The following is a 21,540-nucleotide window of genomic DNA, read 5'->3' on the forward strand; positions in this document are numbered from 1 at the left end:
GCTGTGGTTGCACCACGGGGGTGGCTGCCTATAGGAACTTGTCACTCAGCTCATGGGTAAATCCACCCCTGGCCACATCAGTGCCCACACAAAAATGTTCAAAGGAGTGGGAACATCAAAATCACTGAATGACAGTTACAAAAGCAATCGGTCATCAGAATCGTGCAAAGGACCCACTTTGCCCTTCCCTCGCCAGTCTCCCGAGGACAGTCTGCAGAGTGACATCCTGGAAAGTCACCCATCCCATCCCACTCGTGATTTGTCATTATCGCCCTGGGGAATATATCAGCCCAGGTTCGAGCCATCTCTCTCCCCAGGGTTCCATAGGCGTCCCTAAGATTTTACCTGGCACCTTTGTGGGCTCAGAGTAGTGCCAGCAAGCGATCGGGTCCAGAGCCAGGCTGACGCTGCGCTCGCTTTGTCTTTAAGAGGCTCCCGGCCAGGGCTAGAGCCCATTAAATCCCCCCACGTGACTGCCCACGAAGCGCCTGAGTGAGCAGGGCTGAAGGGAGCCAGACTGAGCGTGACCCAGGAGAAGGCGAGCCGCAATGCGAGCCAAGTGACCCCCCCCCCCACCCTCCTCCCACCGAGCCACCGGCGACCGAGCGAGCACCATGCCCGAGCAGATCAGTCTCTCCGAGTTCCTGGCCGTCACTTCGGAGGACCTGCAGTCACCGGCTGTCTCCACCTTCACCTCCAAGATGCAGAAATGCAGGGGGGCCGTGGCTGCCTTGGAAGAGGTGAGGAGATCGCGGAGAGAGGGGGTGGGTGAGAGCGAGACCCGAAGGAGAAGGGGCTTTTCTTTGTTTGCACCAGGGGCTTCAGGAGGAGTTGGACCGGTTCTGCTTTCTTGGCTGAGGAGAGAAACGACCCGGTGCGTCGCGATTACTGGGCAGATTTGGGGGGGGGGGGGGGGAGAAGAACCTCAAACCCCCGATTTCTAACTCTCTCTCTGTCCTTTTCATTGCTCTCTTTCGCTTTCTTTTCACCCTTTCTTGTTTGTTTTTTTCCCTGGCTCGTGCGTTGATTTCATTCTGTTCTTGTAGAATGGGTCACCCTTTCTTTTCCCCCTCTCCCACGATCCCACCAGTTGCACTGGGTGGTAATACTGAATATTGATCCTACATTTGGATTTGGGCAAAATCTTCCCTGCCAGCCAGGTACAACGTGGACAGGGAGGCAGCCCATAAATGACTATCGCAGCCAGGCCAGTGCTAACAAACTCCACATGGGATGTACAGAGTAGCGCTCCCTTTTCTTCTTTGAAATCGTTCTCATTTAACTGGGGTCTACTTTGCCCCTCAGTGGTTTGCTCTGTAAAACTCTCCAGGGCAGTTTTTCTTTAACTCTGCTATTGAACAGGAATTTTGGAAGACTCTTTAACTCCCAGGCTTCTTTTGCAACTGTTCAGCTTTTCCGCATTATTTGCTTGCAGTCTGGTTTACTTGATCTTTTTGTCTGTTTACCTTGCTGCAAGTTTCCTTCCCTGGCAGATCAATGATAACCTGTATTTCATCTGTCCGCTATATGTGGAGCGATTCAAGTGCAAAAGCGGGGGCAGTAGAGCCACCCTCTCCTCCCAAATTGTTAGGGTCTGGAGGGGGGTGGGTAGGGGGTAAAACAAAACAACTTTGTTATGAATCACCTTTTATTTTACGATCTGGCTTCTATTCCTCAAATGTCTGAAGAATGCCATTGTGTATATACTATCGTGACCCCTCCCCCATCCTACTCATGTGCAGGCAATACATATTTAGAATAAATAAAAATGTAAAGTTAATAGGGGGTGGATGGTGACCTATTACCTATCACATCCAGTGCCCCCCCCCCTCATTTTGTAGGCATCATAAGCTACTAAAGAAAGAATGGGCTTAGGAGAATGAGTTTTTTTTTAATAGACAAGGGGGCATGACCGTAATATCATCGTTTTATTTGGAAAAATAAAGCAAAAATACATACGAAATAAAGGAGCCCTTTTTTGTGGGTAGCACACTGCAAAACAGCACAACTGCAGGGCATGCGTTTGCCATGTGCTGTTTCCTGCAGCTAGAAAATAATTTTTATTTTCTAGCATGGGGGGGGGGGGGGCAGGGAGTAGCAAGCCAAACCACCACAAGGGTGGTGGTACACAAATTCCTACGAAAAGTAGAGTCTGAGGCGAGGGAGAGTAGGAGGAGTAGGCTCTTGAACAACACCAGTAGGCGACGTAGGTTAGGAACAATCTCTTTATTTAACTATACGCTCGACTCAATACAGCCATGTTTCAGCGCTACAAACGCCTTCTTCAGGAGTCTTGTGATATATAGATATACGAATATTAAGCGCAAAAAGAATGAAAGCAAGGCTTCTGCTACAATTGTAATCCACTGCCGATGCAGGAAAAACAGCTCAGCGTATTCAATTGCACTTCACAATACGCTGAGATGTTTTTCCTGCATCGGCAGTGGATTACAATTGTAGCAGAAGCCTTGCTTTCATTCTTTTTGAGCTTAATATTCGTATATCTATATATCACAAGACTCCTGAAGAAGGCGTTTGTAGCACTGAAACATGGCTGTATTGAGTCGCGCGTATAGTTAAATAAAGAGATTGTTCCTAACCTACGTCGCCTACTGGTGTTGTTCAAGAGCCTACTCCTCCTACTCCCCCTCTCCTCGGGAGCAGGGAGTAGGCATTCCCGGTGATAATCAGGCAATGCGGGCACATGAGTAGCACATGCAGTGGCATAGCCACAGGTGGGCTTGGGTGGGCCAGGGCCCACCCATTTATGGCTCAGGCCCGCCCAACAGTAGCACATGTTTAGTGGTAACTGGTGGGAATCCCAAGCTCTGCCAGCTGAAGATTTTCCCCTGATGGTAACGAAAACGCTACTCTCCATGACACCGGCACCTGCGCATGCTCAGTTTTCAGTGCAAATGCATGCCTGCTGCCAAGGTGGAAAGAAGCGTTTTCCCACCAGGTGAGATCATTTTTTTTGGGAGGGGGGAGAACACTTGGTGCCCACCCAATTCTTGCCTAGGCCCACCCAAAATCTGTTGTCTGGCTAAGCCCCTGAGCACATGAGCCGTTACTGCCTACTAAATAGGAGGCGGTAAGGGCAGGCGGTCATGGTTGCACGCTAATTTGGAAATTAGCGTGCGGCCATTAATAGCAGAAATAGAATTTTGGCTATTTTAAAGCCACGTTAAAAAGTGGCCGTAGCGCGCTGGAAACCCACTGCTAAAACTACCGCTGGCCACTTTTTAGCACAGCTTAGTAAAAGGACCCCCCCCCCCCCCAAATGTTAGGGGACTTGTCTGGAATGTTTTTACGTTTGGGGAGCGTGCCAGGTGCCCTTGACCTGGATTGGCCACTGTCGGTGACAGGATGCTGGGCTAGATGGACCTTTGGTCTTTCCCAGTGTGGCACTACTTATGTACTTATTGCCGGGGTAAAATGGCCGAATTTTCTGTTTTTTGTATTAATGGCCGTGCACCGATTTTGCCATTAAAACAGATGAGTGTGTCAGCCTTTACCACCACTCATTTTGCATGTAGTAAGGGCTCACATACTAATTGGTTAGCGTGGAGCAATGTAGCTGCCCTAGCCGATTAGCGCAGAACATGCCCACTCTCCGCCCCACCAGACAGTTCCCTAATGTGAAAAAAAGAAATGTTGTATTTTGATGCATGGGTCGTGCACGTACATCCTGAAATTACCAAGGGATGCCTCAGTGCACCCTGCGACATGCCATTTTGTTGTTCTGATAGCATGCGTTAACGCTTACCAAGCTTTGCAAAAGTGCCCCTTAGCTTGAGAGTCTACTAGAGACAGAGGTAGTACCTTTATATAACAATACATGTAAAAACCATGTTGGTTGAACCACAGAAAGGTGGTATATCGTATATATTACCCATTACTGAAAAGAAGTGAGAATCAGGGATAAGACCAAAAAGTGACACAGAGTCTTTTCCTGCTGAAGTTTAAATATTGTGCTGTACTTCTAGTGTCAAATTAATATTCTCCTTCTGTCCTGCCCCCCTGGAGCTTTGACTCCTGGGAGGGCTTTGCGGCCACATAATCTGGGGCAGGGATCTCAAGTTTACTGCGTAATATGAACTATGAGCAAAAATACTTTAATCACTGATCATAGAAAAAATGGATTTCACAGAGACGAGACGTTGCTCTGATGCTTTTTGCCTCACTTTGTTACAAGGATCATTTAACGCTACAGCTTTAAAAAGAGACACACATATTTTCTTTATAATTGGATAGAATTAAAAATCAACAGACGGTGAGAAGACTCCTGACACAGGCCTGCACGGCTGAAACACAGCTGTGTCGAGTCCCTTTCTCCCTGCTATCCTTTAATTAATAAAGTGTGTAAATTTTTTTTTTATATAAACAAGTGTCGTCTTTTTCATTTTTTAATTCTTTTATGTATTTGTATTTTTTAAATACAAATTTGATCTTTTTTTAAATTTTGGATTATCTTTGTTTTTGTTAGTCATCTTTGCTGTTTTGCTTTTTTTAAGAAATCACATTCCCAAATTAATTTGCTTGGCTTTGTTAGGATATTCAGGATCTACCAGCATGCAGCTAGTGAATAATTCTTACAATGTGAACTCTCGTATGGAGCCTTTCACTGAAACTAGATCATGATGTGTTTTATTCTGCAGCATGGGTAACAGCCCCCTTTGAGGTGGGATTCTGGTTGTCGGTTGCAATACATAATCTGGTCCACAGCTCCCAAAATAGAAGATGGTGTTACTGTTCCTTCCCAGAGTGGGTTAACCTGAGGCACAGAGAAATAAAGTGACACCAAGTTTCAAGAGTGGGAGGGTAAGGTTTCAACTGCTTTGTTTAGAATCTGGGATAAGCAGAGAGGATTCTGAGTTGGAAGGGCATTGGTGTTGCACGAGGAATAGACATATTAAATGGATCTTGCAGTCCCTGTCTTCGTTTTCTGTTTCTGTTTGAGCCACTTTCACTTCTCACCCCTGCTTTCTGGATATTTGATGGCTCATGGTGCCTGAGATGGAGGCAGTGGTGATGTGGGGGGTGGGGGGGGGGGGGGGTGGGGAGCTGTGTATGTGGCAGGACACCTCATTTCATAGCTGAGAATTCCAGACTTATATCCGAGTTGAAGTAAAGCATTTTAGGCAGATTTGGTAACTGTAGGATTATCCAGTGGATCGTTTTTCCACTATGCCATAGGAGCTCAACTCTAGAAGAAGTCATCATTTGAGCTCCAAAGGAAAGGTTGGGTTTGATCTCCTCCAATACCAATTGATTTATTCATTGGGCAGCCCATGGTATATGCAGTATTCTTCTCCAGCTCCATCATTTGAAGATATTCATTTTCTTCCTGTGTTGCTTCTTCACTGTCCAACTTTCACATTCATTTGAAATTACTGAAAACACCATGGCTTTGGTAAGTTGAATATTTGTGTGCTGAGATATATCTCTGCAGTTGAAGATCTTGTCTAGATCCTTCATAGCCATTCTGCCGACAGCAATATATCATTGGATTTCTTGACTGCTTATTGTTCTATTATTGATTACTGATCCAAGCAGGTTGAAGTTGTCTACTGTTTTGGTTATTTCTTCATCAAGAATGAAATTATAGATTTCACGAGTTGTTAGGATTTTTCTCTTTTTTACGTTAAAAGTGCAGGCCATTTTTGAGATTATGTTCCTTGATCTTGATAATCATATATTTAAGATGGTCTTCACTTTCGGCCAGTAACATAGTATCATCAGCATAGTGTAGGTTGGCGACGAGTCTTTCACCAGTTTTCACACCGCAGGTTTCTTCATATAGTCCTGCTTCTCTGATGATTTATTCTGCATATAGATTGAACAGATAAGGGGAAAGTGTACAGCCTTCTCATACATCTTTGCCAATTTTCAACCATTATGTTTCTTGTTCAATTCGATCAATGTAAAAGTTATTCCATCAGGTGATCTGGTTTACCCATGCTACGGCCCAGAGTTTTTCATGACTTATGCATTCAAGGGCCTTGCAGTAGTCTATATGTGGAAAAGCTTTTGGTATTCTTTTATCTTTCCGAGGATCCATCCTTGATGATGTCTCTTGTTCTTTGCCTTTTTGAGCCCTGTTTGAACTTCAGGCGGTTCTTGTTCCAGGTACAGTTGTAGAATCTTGAGAAGAATCTTGCTAGCATATGGGATCAGAGCGACCGTGCAATAATTTCCACAGTCACTCAGATCTCCTTGCTTCAGTATTTTTATGAACACAGAGTTTTTCCAGTCAATCAGCCATGATGTTGTCTTCCAAATTTCCTGGCAGAGCCTTGCAACAGCTTCATCTAGTTGCTGTAATACTGCAGGTGGAATGCCGTCAATGCTCGGTGCTTTGCTCTTTGATAAAGTTTTCAGTGCTCCTTCCACTTCATCTTTCATCACCAATGGTTCGAGGCTGGAATTTTCTCTTTAACTTTCAAAGTTTAAGGAAAATCGATCTTGTTCCTCCTCTGATTCTGTTTCCTTTCATGCATTGTATTACTTACATAAGTACATAAGCACCGCCATACCAGGCAAAGACCAAGGGTCCATCGAACCCAGCATCCTCCGACAGTGGCCAATCCAGGCTTCAACAACCCAGCAAACCCCCCCCCCCCCACAAATAAATAAACTTAATTCTTAATAATGTTCAATGGACTTTTCCCTCAGGAATCTGTCCAACCCCCCTTTAAATTCCGTAAGGCCAGCTGCTGTCACTACATTCTCTGGCAACGAGTTCCAGAGTCCAACTACACGCTGAGTAAAGAAAAACTTTCTCCTATTTGTTTTAAATCTACCATATTCTAGCTTCATCTTGTGTCCCTTGGTTTTGTTGTTGCTTAAAAGTGTAAACAAACGCTTCACATCTGTCCGCTCTACTCTGCTCATTATCTTGTAGACTTCTATCATATCATCCCTCATACCACCTTGTCTCATCTTGCAGCGCATTGGAAATTCTAGCTAAGTGCCTCTCTTTTTCCTTCTGATGAATACTTGCTGTTGGGTATGTTGAAAGCCTATTTTCTTGATGACCCTTTTCTGAGAAGCCCTGATGTTCCTACATTAGGTGATGGGTTTGGTTATATGCAGTACCTCCCTCAACAAAGCAAAGCAAGAATGTATGAATGGAAAGGGTGTTTTGGGGAAACACTGTACCCCAGATGGAAGGACGACTTTCTGATGTTAAGCATGAAAAAAACTGCAGCAAATGACCTGTTTAAAATAGCTCATTCTTTTTTTTTGTTCTTCCCACTGATAGAGAATATTTTACTTTTTAACACTATAGGGTTGCTTGGGTCATTTAGGGCTATCAAATTCCTCTGAACCTTTTCTGCCAAAATACTCACTAGAGGTAAGAAATCTGAATTCCGATCTCAGTTTGGGCACAAAATGGTCCTGAATCCTCTGGGTGAGTGTCTTCAAACAGGGCTTCTTTTCAGCATACTGTCAACAAATGTTGAAGAGACTTATTATTCAAAGAGAATAACTCTAGTTGTATGGCTTTCCTTTTATTAGAAATTGGAGCTGGTGGCAACCTTCAGGGGATTGGAGTGTCATGTCCTGATTTGGGGGACAGAACCGGGCTTAGGCCTCTTTTGTTGACTATTGATGACCAACACTAGCTGACTTTTGATGGTGCTTTGATTGGCTCTATCTTGTTCTATGGCTGGCTACATATGCTAGTTGACATAGGAACACTAAAGGTCACGAATTATGCCTCCATAAACAGACCCAGCAACCTTACCCACCTCCTGTCAGTAACTTATGCCAGAACATAGGACAGTAGTTTCCAAACCCTCAGCCACTCAGGTTTTCAGGATATCCACAGTGAATACGCATGAGATAAATCTGCATGGAATAGAGGCAGTACATGCAAATCCATCTCATGAATATTCATTGCAGAAAATCTGAAAACCTGACTGGCTATGAGTCCCCCAGGCACCCAGGTTTAGTCGGATACTGCCTTCTCTCCCCCTCCCCCTCCCCCTACACACATAAGAACATACTGGGTCAGACCAATGGTCCATCTAACCCGGTATCCTGCTTCCAGGTCACAAGTACCTGGCAGAAAGAAACCCAATTAGTAGCACCATTCCATGCTACCAATCCCAGGGCAAGCAGTGGCTTCCTCAGGGAACTTTCACCTATGAGGTCTCCCCAGGGGACAGGGAGTTGGGCTAGCCAGATGCTGAAGCTGAGTTCAGACCTGAAGAGAACTAGCTGGGATTAGAATTAGATGTTTGACAAAGACCCTGAATGTGCTCTGTGGAGAGGCTGTCTTGTTCTACCTGTAACAGAGAGTCTGGGGGAGGAGACGGAGCCCTGGATCTTTATAGCTAAACTTAGAGAAATACCGGAAATTCAGGTTTCTACAGCGTTGGTGGCTTAGGACTGTTTCTCCCCTTATACATGTATAAAGGAAATTCTCATATCACACTAGAATGATGGGACCCTTCCATTTGGTGCAAAGCTTCATCCACTTCTTTGTTTCCTGCCTGGCTGAAGCCTACAGCAGTCTCCCTTTTGCCCTCTTATTTTGGGATTGACAGAAAAGGAATTCCTTCAGTGAGATCAAGCAAAACGCTGAGACGCCCTGTGTTTGCACTGCTGTTAGAATGCAGAGCACTGACAGTGCAAAGTTTCAGGTTTCAAGATAAAAAAAAAAATCTCTGTGTAGTTCTGTTCAAAAAGGCAAATCCTACTGACCCAACTTAAATGCCTAAACTCTGCAACACAGCAAAACCAAAGATCGTATTGAACACTATAGAACCTTCCTCTCTTCAACCCCATAAAAACAGAAACACACGAACCTTATTCTACCACAACATTACTGTATTTGTTCATACCGGAATTGGCGAACGCCTTTACGGTACTATGTAAGCCACATTGAGCCTGCAAATAGGTGGGAAAATGTGGGATACAAATGCAATAAATAAATAAATCTGAGATTCTAGATGGAATGTTGCTACTATTTGAGGTTCTAGATGGAATGTTGCTACTATTTGAGGTTCTACATGGAATGTTGCTACTATTTGAGGTTCTACATGGAATGTTGCTACTATCTGTATTTGTTTACACCGGAGTCTGCAAACGCCTCTCTGGTACTATGTAAGCCACATTGAGCCTGCAAATAGGTGGGAAAATGTGGGATACAAATGTAATAATAATAATAATAATAATTTATGGACTGTCCATTCACCTATGTGCTGTGACTCCCAGCTCTGCCTTCTGTTCTTATGTCACTTGCCTGATGGATCTCACTAAGGGCTAAATGCACTAACCCCACGTAAAGAGCCCTTTCCTTACCGATCCCTTAGCGAATCGGTCAGGAAAGGGCATGCAAATGAGCTGCTCGCTGTTAGCTCATTTGCACGCGATTTCCTTGGAAGCCGATATTTAAAGTGATTTAACTGGTCAGAAACAGCTTCCGGCTGCTTAAGTTGCTTGTTTTGGGGCTGACTGGTCATTTTCAGTGACACTTTAACAGGGGCGGACTGAGAGTACTCTGGGCCACCGCCACCGCCCCCCCACATGCTACCACCGCCCACCTTCTTCCATGCTGCTGATGCTGCCCACGGCGGCTCCACAGTTTAAAATGGCATCTGCAACCTCTCACTGTAGTCTCGCAAGAGTTTGCAGCCACCTTTTTAAACTACCGAGCCGGCACAGTGGCGGGGAGAACCGTCACTTCGCCTGGATGGCTGTAGTGTGCGGCAGCAGTGACAGCGGTGAGCAAGGGCAACCAGGCAGAGCCTCTGGGCCCCCTGGAACCTCTGGGCCCTTGGGCACTTCCTGGTTGCCCGAATGGTCAGTCCGCCCTGGCACTTAACCAATGGGCACCTATCTCAAAGCTGGTTATTTTGGGGGCATTCTGGGGGCGGAGTCTGCACTTGGCCGGTTAAGTTCCAGTATTCATCGTTATGGGGTGTCCCATAGCCAGTTAAGTGCTAAATATCGCACTTAACCAGCTAAGCTTTAGCCGGCTGCACCAAACTGGAAATTCAGTGCCAAAGCTCGGACATGGGCCAGCATTGAATTTCCAGGCATAGCACCAGCGGTGGCCCGCAAAAGATTGAGCACCAGGGCTGCTGAAAGGGGGGGGGGGCATGGGGGGGGGCAAAATTCCCTGGGCCTGGGCCTTCAAGGGGGGCCTAGTGCCAGGGTCTCTCTCTCTCTCTCTGCTCCTGACAGGACCAGGGTGATTGCATGCTGACAGGAGCAGGGGAGAGCAAACTCCGCTGCTGGGCCCCTTTTACGTTGCCTGCCAAGTAGCTGTTGGGCAGGCAATGCAGCAGAGCAGCGCTGGAGGAATACCTCTTCTGCTGGTGGGGCCTCGGGATTCCCACCAGCCAAGGTATTTGCAGTTCTGGCCAGGGGGTGGGGAGGGCGGCAGCGGTGGTGGCAATCCTGGGGGGGTGGGGGAGCGGCGGTGCTCCAGGGAGGGGAGGTAGAGGCCCTGCCTCAGGCCCGGCTCAGTCTTTCGGCAGCCCTATTAAGTGCTGCCGGCTGAATATTGACCCCCCATATGTTTAAATACTAAAGATTGTGTATCTGTCAGGATGTGTTTTGCTTTGACTGCAGCTTCTCTATGACGCCCTAGGCAACTGCCTAGTTTGTCCGATGGTTAAGCTGGTCCTGACTGACCTCGGGCTCTGTGAATAATGTGAAGGGAAAACTCAGATTTGAACTTACAATAACAGTAATTATTATTATTATTTATTGCATTTGTACCCCACATTATCCCACCTATTTGCAGGCTCAATGTGGCTTACAGAGTGTTGTTATGACATAGTCATGACAGGATCTAGACTTTATTTTATGGTTCAATAATACCGTGCTTTGGCTTAAACCTCAGCGGAGATATGCTGAGCCATAAAGACTTTCATGACAAAAGATTATCCTTTGCAGAGCCACAAAAGTATATTGTGCACTGTTTTCCTCCCAGGGCTATTTGCACAAGGGGAATTCGGGGTAGTTTGTGAGATAAATATTTGTACCGAGGTCTCGGTGCATATAGCTTTCAATTTAGAGGGCAGAGTTCTGGGAGTCATTTGGTTTGGAGAAAACTGGATTCTTTCCAGATTTTGGCCAGCACATCTGAAGAAAAGACTGACTCACCAAACCAATAAAGAAGCCAAGCTCTCCTGGGTTACCCCAGGGTTTTGAACTTGGTAAGCTCCCTTCACACTCCAAGCTTTTGGCTTCAGGGCACAGTGTGGATGGAGAACAGCTGAGAGACAGAGTTTGTGTGGGCTGCCAGGGGATCTCCAGGGAGCCTAATCACTTTCTTTTGTGTGTGTTTTAGTGTCTGGAAAGTGACCAAGCCGTTCTGCAAAGGATCAAGAAGCATGTGAAGGCGATGAATTTATCTGGCCTGGGTATGTTATTAGCCTGGAAGCTGAGGGAGGCACAGACAGAAGGAGAACACACACAGACATGAGTTTGGGGTAGAGATATAAGTGAAGAGAACCACATAGTGCAAGGAGAAACAGGTGTAGTGTGTGAGAGAGAGAGAGTGCGTAAGAGATTAGGGGAGATCCATATGGATAAAACACGGAGGAGAGAGAAATAAGCAGGAAGAAAGACAGACATGGGATTCAGGCAGTGGCGTACCAAGGGGGGGCGGTCCGCCCCGGTTGCACGCCGCTGGGGGGGGGGTGCCGCGCGCCTGTCAGCTCTGCTCATTCTCTGCTCCCTCTGCCCCGGATCAGGTTACTTCCTGTTCTGGGACAGAGGGAGCAGGGAACGAGCGAAGCTGACAGGCTCGCGGCACCCCCCCCCCCCCAGCAGGTTAAAATGCACCTGGGGGAGGTGTCCTTTCGCCGGGGGGGGGAGGTGTCCTTTCTCCGGGGGTGGGGGGTCGTGCTGCACCCGGGGGGGGGGGCGCATCAGCGATCCGCCCCGGGTGTCAGCCACCCTAGGAACAACGCCACTGGATTCAGGAGAAAAAGGGACCAGCAGAGACAGAGGGCAAACAGGAAAAGCAACAGCCAAAAATAGGATCAAAACTTCCCAATGGGGAGGGGTGCTTATGATAAGGGGGGAGGGAGAGAAGGAGATGGATAGAGGGTACACGTCTGACCACACACACACAAACTTGGAGAGAGAAGACTGAGCTACTACTGAAAAAGGTGTGAGCAAATCTAAATAAATAATATATACATTTGTGTTAAAGGCACATGTCCAAGGAGGAGTAACCATGAAGTGGAGCAGAGTGAACTTCAGGTTTCTCAGTTAATCACTGGTTCTACTCCCTGAACACCTGGGGGAAATGAGGGGGGGGGGGGGGCTTTGGGGAAGCTCCTCTAGCACTAAAGCAATTTGAAAAGCGCACACTTCATGTGATGTTTCCCCTGTCCTTGCACCTCAGCCACCCACCTTTGCACACTCCTGGTCCCATCATGGGGTTGTGTGCACGGTGGCCTCTCTCTTTCCCTTGTTCCCCCTCACCCTCTTGTACGTCCCCTCTCCCTGCCCTTTGCAAATCTCCCTCTTCCCTTCCCTCCACTCCTTCATTTACAAGGGGGGAGGGGAGACTGGAACTCCCACAGGCTCTTCATTTTTTTTCTGTTGCTCTTCTCTTGGGAAGGGGATGCGGTATCACCTTTCTGTGGTTACTGTCAACCTGGCATACTTATTTTGTACCAGGGGCAATGGGGAATGAAGTGACTTGCTCAGAGTCACAAGGAGTTGCAGTGGGAATCGAACCCAGTTCCCCTGGTTCTCAGGTTACTGCACTAACCATTAAGCTACTCATCCACCTCTCCTTGTATGTGAGCAAACAGATGCAAATGGAGGACAGATGGATGGAGAGGTAAACAGACAGATGGAGCCTCCCTATCGGGCAGCCTTACTTGGGCCAAACATGCCCCATCAAGTGCGTTGGGGAAAATAATGCTTATATTTTGGGGGTTCCTTGTCAGCATTGATTTATCATTCTCTCCACTTTCGAACGTTGCTCAGAGCTGTTTTCTGCTTTGCTTTCCAGCTCATGTAGAGAATGAAGACCAGTACAGTGAAGCCCTGGAGATTCTTGGTAACAACCATCTGTCGCAGAACAATCACGAGCTGTCTACAGGGTTTCTGAATCTTGCCGTCTTCACCAGGGAAGTTAGTGCTCTCCTGAAGAACCTGGTGAGCATTTACAGGTCACAGCTTGAGGGTGATAGTTTTTTTTTTTTTTAAACATTGTATTTGTTGTCCCCCTTGCTTAAGGCTTCATTTTCTTGCTGGCTGGAAGGAAAAACTCTTAGGCCCATGATTCCCAAACCCGGTCCTGGAGGCCCCCCCCCAGCCAGTCAGGTTTTCAGGATATCCCCAATGAATATGCATTTGGATTGTATCGTTTAATCGCTCCATGGTGCGACCGCACCTCGAATATTGTGTCCAATTCTGGTCGCCGCATCTCAAAAAAGATATAAAAGAATTGGAGAAGGTGCAGAGAAGGGCGACGAAAATGATAAAAGGGATGGAACGACTTCCCTATGAGGAAAGGCTAAGATGGTTAGGGCTCTTCAGCTTGGAGAAAAGGCTGCTGAGGGGTGATATGATAGAAGTCTACAAGATAATGAGCGGAGTAGAGCGGACAGATGTGAAGCGTTTGTTCACACTTTCAAACAACTACAGAACCAGGGGACACAAGATGAAGCTAGAATATGGTAGATTTAAAACAAATAGGAGAAAGTTTTTCTTTACTCAGCGTGTAGTTAAGATTCTGGAACTCGTTGCCGGAAAATTTAGTGACAGCAGCTGGCCTTACGGAATTTAAAGGGGGTTTGGACAGATTCCTGAGGGAAAAGTCCATTGAACATTATTAATGTTTTGTTTTTTTTTTTTTTTTTTTGGGGGGGGGGGGGGGGGTTACCGGGTTCTTGAAGCCTGGATTGGCCGCTGTCAGAGACAGGATGCTGGGCTTGATGGACCCTTGGTCTTTTCCCAGTATGACGGTGCTTATGTGATTGGAATGCATATTCATTGGGGATATCCTGAAAATAACTACTAATCTCTATGAAATAAGTTTATAATAGATAGAATGCAAACGTAGTCAAGCTCATGTAAATAAGGCCATTTTGTATTCCTCGCCAAAGCTCAGAAAAGAGCACCCAAAACAAAACTGTCTTACTGCTGCAAAAAATAACACCAGGTCGGAGCCGGCATTAGGCTATTGGAAGAGAGGATTTCTCCTGATTCTCTCATGGTTTTTTTCTGCAAAATCTGCCAGTTTTGATTGCTTTTGGAAGCAGAAGGAAGCCTGTGGAAGCCCCTTAAGCGCTGGTTCTGAGAAACAGCAGACCCAAGCGAAAGCACACATTGGCGTCTGTTTTCCGTGTCTAAATTTAAAGCATCCAGGCAAAAAAAAAAAAAAAATTACAAACACTTAATCTTTAGGCCACAGAAAACAGATGCCATTGTGTGCTTCACGTCTGGGTTTTCCCAGGCGCATGCGCACAGGAGCCGAGCTTAACACCGAACTCTTCTGCGCATGCGCCAAGCACAATCCTCCCACACCAAAGCACAACCCTGTCACCGAACTCCCCAATGCTCAAAGCTCTGACCGCACCTATATTTGCATCTCATAGCGTTGAGAATTAGAGCGTTGTTCTGTGCTGTCCCGGTGGTATTTTTATGGCACTATTCGGAACAGCGCTGGAGTTTTGAGCATCGGGGACTGACAGCTGCCCTGTCCCTTCTTTCCCTCTCTCCTCTTTTGTTGCTCACAAGTTATACCGTGGATATAATTTTCATTAAGTTGCCTAGAGGCAAAGTACGCAGAACTTAACTGGGTAGTTTATCATTGAAAATTCATTCATTGACCCTGGTGTGTTTACACAAGAACTGGAGACCATTCTTTCCTGTCCATAAATTGCAAACAAGACAAAGGAATTGTAACCTGAACAGAGCAGCAGGTGCATCTCTGGCTACCTTGTTGGGCAGATTGGATGGCTCACACAGTCATCTGCTATGTTACTATTGGGCTCATTTTTGAAAGAGAAGGGCGCCCATCTTTCGACACAAATCGGGAGATGGGCGCCCTTCTCCCAGGGTCGCCCAAATCGGCATAATCGAAAGCCAATTTTGGGCACCCTCAACTGCTTTCCGTCACGGGGATGACCAAAGTTCCCAGGGCTGTGTCGGAAGCATAGCGAAGGCAGGACTGGGGTGTGCTTAATACATGGACGTCCTCGGCCGATAATGGAAAAAGAAGGGCGTCCCTGACGAACACTTGGCCGACTTTACTTGGTCATAAGTACATAAGTACATAAGTACATAAGTAGTGCCATACTGGGAAAGACCAAAGGTCCATCTAGCCCAGCATCCTGTCACCGACAGTGGCCAATCCAGGTCAAGGGCACCTGGCACGCTCCCCAAACGTAAAAACATTCCAGACAAGTTATACCTAAAAATGCGGAATTTTTCCAAGTCCATTTAATAGCGGTCTATGGACTTGTCCTTTAGGAATCTATCTAACCCCTTTTTAAACTCCGTCAAGCTAACCGCCCGTACCACGTTCTCCGGCAACGAATTCCAGAGTCTAATTACACGTTGGGTGAAGAAAAATTTTCTCCGATTCGTTTTAAATTTACCACACTGTAGCTTCAACTCATGCCCTCTAGTCCTAGTATTTTTGGATAGCGTGAACAGTCGCTTCACATCCACCCGATCCATTCCACTCATTATTTTATACACTTCTATCATATCTCCCCTCAGCCGTCTCTTCTCCAAGCTGAAAAGCCCTAGCCTTCTCAGCCTCTCTTCATAGGAAAGTCGTCCCATCCCCACTATCATTTTCGTCGCCCTTCGCTGTACCTTTTCCAATTCTACTATATCTTTTTGAGATACGGAGACCAGTACTGAACACAATACTCCAGGTGCGGTCGCACCATGGAGCGATACAACGGCATTATAACATCCGCACACCTGGACTCCATACCCTTCCTAATAACACCCAACATTCTATTCGCTTTCCTAGCCGCAGCAGCACACTGAGCAGAAGGTTTCAGCGTATCATCGACGACGACACCCAGATCCCTTTCTTGATCCGTAACTCCTAACGCGGAACCTTGCAAGACGTAGCTATAATTCGGGTTCCTCTTACCCACATGCATCACTTTGCACTTGTCAACATTGAACTTCATCTGCCACTTGCACGCCCATTCTCCCAGTCTCGCAAGGTCCTCCTGTAATCGTTCACATTCCTCCTGCGACTTGACGACCCTGAATAATTTTGTGTCATCGGCGAATTTTATTACCTCACTAGTTATTCCCATCTCTAGGTCATTTATAAATACATTAAAAAGCAACGGACCCAGCACAGACCCCTGCGGGACCCCACTAACTACCCTCCTCCACTGAGAATACTGGCCACGCAATCCTACTCTCTGCTTCCTATCTTTCAACCAGTTCTTAATCCATAATAATACCCTACCTCCGATTCCATGACTCTGCAATTTCTTCAGGAGTCTTTCGTGCGGCACTTTGTCAAACGCCTTCTGAAAATCCAGATATACAATATCAACCGGCTCCCCATTGTCCACATGTTTGCTTACCCCCTCAAAAAAATGCATTAGATTGGTGAGGCAAGACTTCCCTTCACTAAATCCGTTCTGACTTTGTCTCATCAGTCCATGTTTTTGTATATGCTCTGCAATTTTATTCTTAATAATAGCCTCCACCATCTTGCCCGGCACCGACGTCAGATTCACCGGTCTATAATTTCCCGGATCTCCTCTGGAACCCTTCTTAAAAATCGGAGTAACATTGGCTACTCTCCAGTCTTCCGGTACTACACTCGATTTTAGGGACAGATTGCATATTTCTAACAGTAGCTCCGCAAGTTCATTTTTTAGTTCTATTAATACTCTGGGATGAATACCATCAGGTCCCGGTGATTTACTACTCTTCAGCTTGCTGAACTGACCCATTACATCCTCCAAGGTTACAGAGAATTTGTTTAGTTTCTCCGACTCCCCCGCTTCAAATATTCTTTCCGGCACCGGTGTCCCCCCCAAATCCTCCTCGGTGAAGACCGAAGCAAAGAATTCATTTAATTTCTCCGCTACGGCTTTGTCCTCCTTGATCGCCCCTTTAACACCATTTTCGTCCAGCGGCCTTTTTTTTTTTACGACCAAGCCACAAAAATGTGCCCTAAATGACCAGATGACCACCGGAGGGAATCGGGGATGACCTCCCTCTACTCCCGCAGTGGTCACTAACCCCCTCCCACCCTAAAAACAAAATTTTAAAATATTTTTTCCAGCCTCTATGCCAGCCACAAATATCATACCCAGCTCCATGACAGCAGTATGCAGGTCCCTGGAGCAGTTTTAGTGGGTACTGCAGTGCACTTCAGGCAGGAGGACCCAGGCCCATCCCCCCCCCCCACCTGTTAAACTTGTGGTGGTAAATGTGAGCCCTCCAAAACCCACCACAAACCCACTGTACCCACATGTAGGTGCCCCCTTCATACCTAGTGGTGTACAGTTTTGGGTTTTGGGGGGGGGGTTGGGGGGATCAGCACCCAAGGTAAGGGAGCTATGCACCTGGGAGCTTTATCTGAAGTCCACTGCAGTGCCCAATAGGGGGACCAGTGCACTACGAATGTCAGCTCCTCCCACGACCAAAGGGCTTGCATTTGGTCGTTTCAGAGATGGGCGTCCTCGATTTCCATTTTCGCTGAAAATCGGGGACGACCATCTCTAAGGTCGACCTAAATGTTGAGATTTGGGCGTCCCCGACCGTATTATCGAAACGAAAGATGGCCGCCCATCTTGTTTCGATAATACGGGTTTCCCTGCCCCTTCGCCGGGACATCCTGCGAGGACGCCTTTCGGAAAACTTGGGCGCCCCATTCGATTATGCCCCGCCACGTGGTTTACAAAACACACATAGGCACTGATTGTTCTGGGCAGGTTCACATATAAAGTTACTCCTGCCTCACAGAAAATGTAACTTGGTGTGGCAGCTTTCTAGGGAACTGTTATAACGTGCCTGGGTGTCTGGCCCCCCCTTAAAATGCAGTTCTCTTATATATAGGTGCAGAACCTGAATAACATCATCTCTTTCCCACTGGACAGTCTTCTGAAGGCAGAAATCAAAGACAGCAGACTGGTGAGTTCTCCCAAACAGAGCTGAATCACTTTACTGAATACATTCATCATCATCTTATTCCTGATTCTCCTTTCTTTGTGGTCCAGGCATTTTGTAGGTAGGTTTCTTTTTGATAGTAGGGTTAAGCACATTCTCTTGAAGCATGGCACTAGAGAATCAAGGACCTCAGTCCAGGTTTTTCACTTTTCTGTCCTTATCAGTTACATCACTACACAGTGCAAAGTCCAAATTAGAAGCGTGTTGTGCCACAAACAGGGGAATGTGTAAAGAAGGCCCGAGTACTAAAGAAAGTGGTTCAGAACTGAGGTTTCTGTGCTCCTGTCTCAATACTGGAAGAGGGGTGCTGCAGGGCAAGACTGCATTGGCAGATTTGTGTACTCATGTCTCAGTACTGAAATGCAGGAGTGCTGCAGCAGGACTGAGGTGCACTGGCAGGTTTGTGTGTTCATGTCTCAGAGAAAGGGAAAGGGATGGGACTTGATATACCACCTTTCTGTAGTAACAATCAAAGCAGTTTACATATTATATTCAGGTGCATATTTTGTACCAGGGGCAATGGAGGGTTAAGTGACTTGCCCGGAGTCACAAGGAGCTGCAGTGGGAATCAAACTCAGTTCCCCAGGATCGAAGTCCACTGCACTAACCACTAGGCCACTCCTCCACTAGCAACATTCCATGTAGAATCTCAAATAGGCTGGGATTCTGGAATCTTGCTATTCTTTGGGGTTCTACATGGAATGTTGCTATTTTTTATGATTCTGCATGGAATCTTGTTAATGGGACTTGATATACCACCTTTCTGTGGGTTTTGCAACTACATTCAAAGCGGTTTACATATTATATACAGGTACTTATTTTGTACCTGGGGCAATGGATGGTTAAGTGACTTGCCCAGAGTTACAAGGAGCTGCAGTGGGAATTGAACTCAGTTCCCCAGGATCAAAGTCCACTGCACTAACCACTAGGCTACTCCTCCACTAGCAACATTCCATGTAGAAGCCTGCACTTGCAGATCAGCAATGCGGCCGCACAGGCTTCTGTTTCTGTGAGTCTGACATCCTGCACGTATGTGCAGGATGTCAGACTCACAGAAACAGAAGCCTGTGTGGTCGCATTGCTGATCTGCAAGGGCAGGCTTCTACATGGAATGTTGCTAGTGGAATAGCAACATTAACATTCCATGTAGAATCTCAAATAGTAGCAACAGAATCTCAATAATAGCAACATTCCAGAATCTCAAATAGTAGCAACATTCCATGTAGAATCTCCAATAGGGAAAGGGAAATGGGACTTGATATACTGCCTTTCTGAAGTTTTTGCAACTACATTCAAAGCGGTTTACATATATTCAGGTACTTATTTTGTACCTGGGGCAATGGAGGGTTAAGTGACTTGGCCAGAGTCACAAGGAGCTGCAGTGGGAATAAAATCCAGCTCCCCAGGTTATCAGGCTGATGCACTAGCCACTAGGCTACTCCTCCACAGTACTGGAACGCAGGGGTGTTGCAGGGCAGGACTGAGGTGTATTGACAGTTTTGTATGTTCCTGTCTCAGTAATGGAATAGGGGTGTTGCGGGGCAGGACTGCTGTGCATTCGCAGAAACGTGATTATGGATCTTGTAGTTGGGGGGGGGGGGGGAGGTACAGGGCAGGACTCAGGTGTACTCTACATATTTTGGCACAGAAGCATTAACAGTGTCAGATACAAACATTAATGGTTTTAAATAATGACCCCTTTATCTCTCTCTCTCTCTCTCACTCTCTCACTCACAATAATACATTTACAGCCCAAGTTTGGACAGGTCATAGGAATTGAGACATGCAGGTCAGTGGGTCTCACGTTTCACCAGTACTTTAGAACAGAATCTGCCGACATGAAGCCTGGTGCCGGGTGCGTTTATAATATTGACGGGTTCACAGCCAGCAAATAACTGGTTATCTTTGCAAACTTAGAAACAGAACTAATTATTAGGGGATTAAGTATGCAACCCCCCCCCCTAATCCCCCCAGTAGAATTGCTGCTATTTACGTGTAACTCCTAACGTCAATCTTTTAGGACAGGGATGTTTAGTCCCCTTCTGAAATGGGGAATAAGTGTCTAGGAACTTGCCACCCCCTTTTCCCTCCCAAAACACGCTCAGACCACACCCCATTGCTATTGGACACACTTGGGTTTGATACTTGCATATCTCGGCTTTGTAAAATAGAGACTTAAATGTTTATGCAAAATAAATGTTAAGTGCCGGTTGTGCATGTATCAGATCTTGTAACATGAGCGCCTTAGTAATATAAGTGTGTTTTTATCTCTGTCTCCCATCTGTGATTCAGGATTGCAGGAAGCAGATTGAGAAGGCTTGGAAGGAATACGAGACGAAAGCGTAAGGTGTCCATTTATTCAGTGTGGGCCAGTTTTCTTTAAAGCTTGGGTTCCGCTCTCTTCCAAGTGGAGAATGACACAGGGACAAAGTTTTTCCTCATCCCCACCCCGTTCCTCAGGGCCACCGGAAAGACGTAAGCAGGGTATGCAGGGCAGGAGAGTGCCAACATTTGGGGGTGCCTGGCTTTAGCCCTCCCCAGCTTCCCTACCCTTTTTCACTGCCACCGCTCTGCCTCTAGTCAAATAGTCTGGTGGGCCGGCACCGTGTACTCCACTGAGTCACGAAATTAACTACTTCCAGTTTCATGAAACCAGAAGTAGTTAATCTGTGGCTTGGAGGAACACGGATTGCTGACGAGCCAGACCTGTTTGACTAGAGGCAGAGCTGGAGGTGGGAGCTGATCCAGGGGACGGATGAGAGAATGGAGCTGGAGCTGGGGCTGAAGAAGAGGGCGGGTGGCAGAAGGGGGAGGGAGAAGAGAGAAAGGAGACGCTGGTCTGGGATGGAGTGGGGGTGACTGATAGTTTTCAGGGGGGTGCCAGAGACCCTGTCCCCACAAACTCAAACTCCACCGCACTTGTTCCATTGTTTTCGATAACTACTACTACTACTGCTACTTAACATTTCTAGAGCGCTACTAGGGTTACGCAGCGCTGTACAAATTAACAAATAAGGACAGTCCCTGCTCAGAAGAGCTTACAATCTAAAGGACGAAATGTCAAGTTGGGGTAGATGAGATATCCTGAGAAGAGATGTAGTGATTAGGTGCCGAAGGCGACATTGAAGAGGTGGGCTTTGAGCAATGATTTGAAGATGGGTAGGGAGGGGGCCCGGCATATGGGCTCAGACAATCTCTTGCTTTTAATATGAATGAGATTTTGTAGTGTTGCAGAGATGGGATGAGGTTAAGTTTGCGGGGATGGGATGGGGACAAACTTTGTCCCCGTGTCATTCTCTACTTCCAAGGTCTTTGGCTGTGATTATCGGTGCCAATGCTAGCCAAATTCTGTGCAGGATTTCAGAAGATTTTGGAAGAGCGGGAGAAGGG

At 46.7% G+C, this 21,540-nt stretch overlaps 1 protein-coding gene across 2 annotated transcripts in view; it reads left to right on the forward strand.

The window, feature by feature from the left end:
- The first annotated feature begins 214 nt into the window (after positions 1–214).
- The window catches only part of ASAP3 (ArfGAP with SH3 domain, ankyrin repeat and PH domain 3), a 69,326-nt gene continuing 48,000 nt past the window's right edge, over positions 215–21,540 (forward strand). Inside the window, exons 1-5 of one of the 2 annotated variants that reach the window (XM_030217741.1) lie at positions 215–740; positions 11,312–11,384; positions 12,995–13,140; positions 18,040–18,114; positions 20,443–20,492. In XM_030217741.1, the coding sequence (XP_030073601.1) occupies positions 615–740; positions 11,312–11,384; positions 12,995–13,140; positions 18,040–18,114; positions 20,443–20,492 (470 nt within the window). In that variant the 5' untranslated portion in view covers positions 215–614. The remainder of the gene's footprint in view (positions 741–11,311; positions 11,385–12,994; positions 13,141–18,039; positions 18,115–20,442; positions 20,493–21,540) is intronic. The other variant, XM_030217740.1, reaches the window with a different exon arrangement.

The sequence above is a fragment of the Microcaecilia unicolor genome, chromosome 11 (assembly GCF_901765095.1).
Source record: "Microcaecilia unicolor chromosome 11, aMicUni1.1, whole genome shotgun sequence".
NCBI lineage: Eukaryota > Metazoa > Chordata > Amphibia > Gymnophiona > Siphonopidae > Microcaecilia > Microcaecilia unicolor.